The 6,425-nt window shown below is 31.0% G+C and overlaps 1 protein-coding gene across 1 annotated transcript; it reads left to right on the forward strand.

Annotated features, from left to right (window-relative positions):
• The first annotated feature begins 1,173 nt into the window (after nucleotides 1–1,173).
• LOC134248685 (uncharacterized) lies at nucleotides 1,174–6,145 on the forward strand. Its single transcript, XM_062731088.1, has 4 exons — nucleotides 1,174–1,433; nucleotides 2,940–2,998; nucleotides 3,949–4,083; nucleotides 4,258–6,145. The coding sequence occupies exons 1-4, from the start codon at nucleotides 1,333–1,335 to the stop codon at nucleotides 4,575–4,577; spliced, it is 615 nt and encodes a 204-aa protein (XP_062587072.1). The 5' UTR covers nucleotides 1,174–1,332; the 3' UTR covers nucleotides 4,578–6,145.
• The last annotated feature ends 280 nt before the right edge of the window (nucleotides 6,146–6,425 follow it).

Here is a 6,425-nt window from a genome sequence, read left to right on the forward strand (position 1 = left end):
GGATTTATATCTTTACCTGAAGTGTTTCAAGCTTAGAGAAGGCTCAATTTTTTGTGTCTTTCTCAAAATGCAGAAAACCCCATTTTACCCACTAGGGGCTCTTTTTCAATTAAATGTATCTTTTAAGCCCGTTTTCCTATATCCCCCTGGGTCCAACACCTGTATATCAATCTAAAAAAATCAGTAGATCAACATTACCGCTATATTGCGAAATTTTTCAACTCATTACTGCTGTGCAATAATATTCGGAACATCGGGAAAATATTACTGCTTAATCTTAATATCCGTTTCATATAGCAAATTATCCTTAATAATTTTTTTCAGAGCATTTTGCTTATGTTTCTTTCTTTGCTTTTAATAACTTTGTTAAGGCCCTTCGACTTTTCAGAAGACTAGCTTGTTCAAATGATATATCTGTGCCTCTAGACAAGCCATCCCGGATCTGTAGGACAATATCTTCTTAACGATAAAACAATCTATCTAATACCCAACATACTGACTTGCAAATGTAGCAATTACATGTACAAGAAACGGTATAACTTAATAATTTTTCCCAAATATGATAATTTCATGTACGTGTACAATTTGCCTTTAAGATTCTTTGAAATGCATTTCAAAAACTTCCTTGTGGATTGCACAAAGTCTAACATCCTTGCACAAAAGCACATAATGAAAACCTGTTGTACTTCTACGATTACTACATAAACATTTCCATAGATAGTTATTTGAATTATAATTTGTTGAGCATGTTGAGGTGGGGAAAATACTATACTGACAGGCTCATCATACATTTATCATCTAATATGGCTCTTTGATTTACTGAAGATAAAATAACAAATTTTATTCTTGAAAAAACTGTTGTTTACCACCATCTCATCTTAAATAGTATATAACATAAACATAATATAAAACAGTCTGTTAGAAAAATAAATATCAACTGATGGTCTTAATTATAAATAATTTATCATTAAAAAAAAAAGGCCAAAAAAAAAGATTTCGATGTAAATTTATTTTTTATCATATGTGAATGTAACATTGAGGTAAAGTCAGTGAAACTATTTTTGTAAGTGTAAGATAAATGAGGTATAATATATTATTTTTTTTTAATAATCATATTTCGATCCTTACGATGTTTATATTTCTTCCTGTCTATATACAGATGGAGATGTCACATCGTTATCTCACAATTGAGGGACTTAAGTCAAAAATCTATTAACATTTACTCAAGTTTTTCCTGGTCGATTAACGGATGAAGGAAGAAAATCTACAGCATTATCATGCAAAACTATAAAGCAGATATAGTCAAAACCATGATGTTAGGCGCATATTTGTATGTCTAATGGCATGGATTACATTTTGTTAATTTTAATATCATTATTGTTGGAGGCCATATTTATTTTATCAAATTGTTCAACTATTCCGGTATGTGAAAGGTAAGTATCTGTAAGGAATTTGAATTTATCGACGGGTGCTAGTAAAATATTTTGCAGTCACCTAACATATGTTACAAATTAAAACTAGTTCAATTTATCTGGCATATACAGTTACTGTACTTTCTTTTTTACAATTTTCATTGAAGTAAGCCTTAAATTACATTGATGTGTATATGTATATTTTATTAGTTTATGATAACGATATTTACTGAACGGAAAAAAAGTTAAATACAAAACATGTTGTTGCTTTTTTATTCACATATGAAATTCAATTACGGGACCCAATGTAACTTCATTAAGCCATACAATGATTGAAAAAAACATTTATACCGACTGCACATCTGATCCATTTTCATAATTTTCGGTCACATAGTAAAAGAAAACCTCGCACATTATGTTCTCATGCGTCTCTTTTTCCTTTCAGTATGTAGAAAATTCATACGTATGAATACATTTTTATTGCGCTCACTACGCTTTTTTTTTAGTTTGAATCACTGTAAATGTATTACATTTAACGGTGTATTATATCTAACAATTTTGGCGGAAAGCAGAGTCTACAAAATTAAGTGCATCGCTTAATGCCTTGTATACATACATGTACCATACATTTATATCGAGCACATTTAGATAGCGAAATCAAATCTGTACGTTAACTTCTTGAAAAATAAAGAAGATGAGTGAATAAGGCGGGCGAAGTGCCTAAAATGCGACAGATAAGAAGTGGAAATTTTAATCTCAATTAAATCCAAATTTTATTTAATATTTCATCTAATATTAAAGTATTCTTTATGTGAAATCTCTACAATTTACAAAAATCTCACAAAAACAGAAAATATTTACTTATGAAAAAGCTTACACACACTAACAAGAACACGATCATTTTCTCGTACTTGAACAAAATCTTTCAATATGAGTAGGTCTTCGCTCCATTTTTTTGAAAGATGATCCTAAAAGTTTGCAATAAAATACTCATTTTTTGGTTTACAAAAACATAGAGCGAAGACCCACTATACCTAAAAAGTACACTTTTATGACACAACATTCGCATCTCTCTGAGAAATACTTCAAGTCCATTAAGTCGCGTGTAATATCACAAACATGATTTAAATGCCCGAAATCACCATGAGTTATACAGCATAGTGGTTAACTCGTTAGTCTCAAAGCATTATGCTATTGATACGTCGGATTTTTATTGCAAGGGTTCGAATCCCACGAATACCATCTATTAATTTTATGAAAGAAAGAAATATTTTACGAGATTTATTTTCTTTAAGAAAAGTTTTTTTATCCTAATAATTTAAAAAATTTCAATAATTTGAAGTAAATTGAAATACTCAATTCACATAATTAATAAGATTTCTTAATATCGGACGCTATAGGCATTATGCCCGCATTATGCCCGCCTTGTTCTCCCATCTTCTTTCCGACAAATATCGTACACTCCAAATATAATAAATTTACAGCATTCAAATTCTAATTCCATTTGTATAAAATTCATTCACACAGAGGTTTCAAAAGTTGCTGTCCGGACTACTCGTGGGATGTCGAAAGTCAAGCATGCAAAAGTAAGTGAATGAGAGAATCTGTTGTCCATTCAAATCATGTAAAAATGTTGAAAAAATGTTAAAAATACATGTAGATAAAAATGTCATTTTAAAGTTATCACGACAAGGGAGCACACAGCGGGTGTGACCGGTTAGCAGGGGATGCTTACTCCTCCATGGTACATAATCCCACCTTTGATGTTTTGGAGATGTTTCCTCTGCTCCTGTGTGTGTGTGTTTTTTTTTTTTAATTTACTTTTGGGGTTGAATACTGTTCGATTCCTCTGTATATTACACTCCTTCTTACATGAAATGTATGAAAATTACTTTAGCATGCTAATAGAAAAAAATGTTTTTTAGCAGCACTGCTAAAGCTATATAAAGGTACCCCAACCTTTTTCTCACGTGCTTGTCTTTAAATAGCTCAAAATAGCATTATAGTATCCATGGGTTCTAGTATTTAAGGGAATATCAATTAATAATCAATTAATTAATTACATGTTAATTAAAATATATATGTGACGATCCCGTAATCGAACAAACTTAGCAACTTTTTTAATTAGCGGCACCATTTTCATATGTTTTATGTATCACATATGTATGTACAGATTGACTTTAATTAAAAATAAAACTATGATGGGAGTAAATAACGATTGCTTATTATCTATCAACTATATATACATGTAAAGTTGCCTACATAGATTAGATTTTAATTAATAGTCCCAAACATTACGAATGGAGGTTACGTTTTACAAATCCTTTTATTTTCTTTGTACAGTTTAAATGTTATTGGATAACAGTTTTTGAAAGTGCATTTTCATCCAAACCTTTGTGAAAGAGAATTTTTAATTTGATATAAAACCTGTCAGGACAATTAGTTAAATATTTTCTTGTTGCTTAATATGTATTTAGATCCTCCATTGTAGACTTCATTTCATTTCAAAGCTAATCAAGAATAAACATCATTATAGAATGCTTACCAGGATATGCTGGAATAAACTGTACAAAATGTCCATTTCCTTACTATGGAGAAAAGTGTCAAGAACACTGTCAATGTTCGGTGGAATTGTGTCACTTTTCTCAAGGTTGTCCCATTCCATCAACAGGTAGATTGATTTCATTTCTTTTACAAATTTGTTAAATTAAATATCTGTTTTAAAGGCAAATTATCATTTTTTTTTTTATTGGATAGTCGTTAACTTGAAATGCCTAAAAAGCTTTATACGATAAAAATACCGAAGTATATTCAAAGATATTGCTTTTACGAATTTTATTCATAGAAATGGAAGACCTTTCTACGGTCACTAGTACGGTAATGGAAAACGACACCATCTGGACGACAGAAACATCCTCATACATGTACACAAATTCTACAAGCAGAGTCTCGACAAATGAGCCTTCAAGTATAAACAGAATCCTTCTCATTTTTATAAAAGTGATTGGTTTTGCGGACGTACTTATGATTTTAACTAACGTAGCTGTATGCATTTATGATCGACAATATAAAGCTTATTCTCGGGATTTGAGAGACACAACTGTCAATTTTCCCGATAACGACACGATGTATGAAAACGTTCAAATTATATTCCCTCCCGTCTGATTTATATCGGACACATCGCCGTCTTTAGAACTATCATATGAAACTTAAAACATGTCATTGGAGTTGCAGTAATCAAGAATTTCAGATATCGCTATAACCACATTGTACCACAGTGAAGACATACATGTATTAATCAGACGAACATGATGAAATTGAAACAAATTAACTGATTTTTAAAAGAGAGTTTACAGTTATAAAAACAGTCGGTTATCTAAAACTTCGTGCTGATAAATTTAAGAGAAACAATTTCAAACTAATTTCTTTTTTCGTACAACAGGTTTTCTTTTATTGTAAACCAACTTTTATTCGCGGCGATTTTATTTCGCGTTTTAGCAGGCGAAAATAAGTCCTTGACAATTCATTTTTTTGATCAAGTCTAGTTTGGATCAGTTGTTGATTGAGACAGAGACCTTATGGACCTGTTCGCGGAGATAAATATTTGCGATGACGAGGCTCTCGTGAAAATTTCTTGCATACATTACAGTATCTCGTCTTGCATACGTATCATCTAGAAGATCTTAAATGCAGCATTAAAAATCATGCCTAAACATATATTTACCTGTACATGAATAAAATCCAAATTTAACTGAAAAACTCGATCTAAAGCACTTTCGCCCCACGGGGGCTCGTCAGTAGATTAGATAGGAAATTCAGTAAATCCAGTAAACCTACAGATGAGCCTGATGGGGCGAAAGTTTTTAGATTGGAGTAAGAGTTTTGCATTTAAATTTGGATTCTATTTTATCCCTATACCAAGGAAAAATAATTTTTTGAATATACATGTATATATGTCTGCATCTTTTAAATCCTTATAATGTATTTTGAGCTCACATTTTAATTTTGGATTAAAAACTGGTTCATGCTTCCTGGGGATATAATCCAATTTTTTTCCGTATTAAATAGGGTTAACTGAAATGAGGAACTTTAAACGCTCGACGCAAAGAACATAACATTGATGTATACACAACACATTTTGAATTAAGTGACGGTTTTTGTAATCATTTTTAGACTTTCTCTTAACATTGATTTTCAGAACAGATCGACTTTCTTGATATAAACTAATGCTTTCAATATGCATGTTCGTAAGGATAAGGTGTATGAATAACTAAGATTTATGATAAACAATAACTATTTCATAACATTCAAACTTCTAAATTTTTCCATGCACTCAGCTAGACAATTGGTTTTTAATCGTTTTTGAAATGACAATAACACATCGGTTGCCGTGTTTGACAAGCATTTCGAAAATTCATGATCCAAAAAAGGTAATTACGGTTTATGTCTATAAAAGAATGTTATCGTGTTCAATAATGCAGGAAAACCGTCATTTGACAAACGTTATAGCATGACTGTATAAAACGAAATTCACATTAATATAAGCTTTTAAGGTGTTATCGTTAAACTTATTTAACGACAAAAAGGTACGTACATGTACTTCTATGCATAGTCCCCTAAACGATTGCAATTATACGACCTTCAATCCGAGCCCTTCAATTTTCAACGAACAAATGTAAAATAAATACGACAACTGAAATTATGTTAATATGTGTTTTCAAAGGAAAATTAATGAAAAGCCGGTAAAGAAAATTTGCGCTATAGAAAGCTATTCTAAAGATAGTGAGCCCATACAAAGATAATAATAAAATAATAAAAATATTATTCAGCCTTAGGCAAATATTTCTGAATGAGAGGTAAAGCATATGGCATAAATCTTCATGCATATAGTTTATTTTAGGATGTTTTGCGTCGCTAGCTATAAGACAAACAGGTGTCCAAAAACAGATTGCAAACTCAGTTAGAGATGGTAATGATCCAGTTGTATAGATTCAGATAAAAGGGTCAAAGCAC

Source organism: Saccostrea cucullata, unplaced genomic scaffold, assembly GCF_032062105.1.
Source record: "Saccostrea cucullata isolate Sc308-1 unplaced genomic scaffold, CSIRO_AGI_Scuc_v1 ctg164, whole genome shotgun sequence".
NCBI lineage: Eukaryota > Metazoa > Mollusca > Bivalvia > Ostreida > Ostreidae > Saccostrea > Saccostrea cuccullata.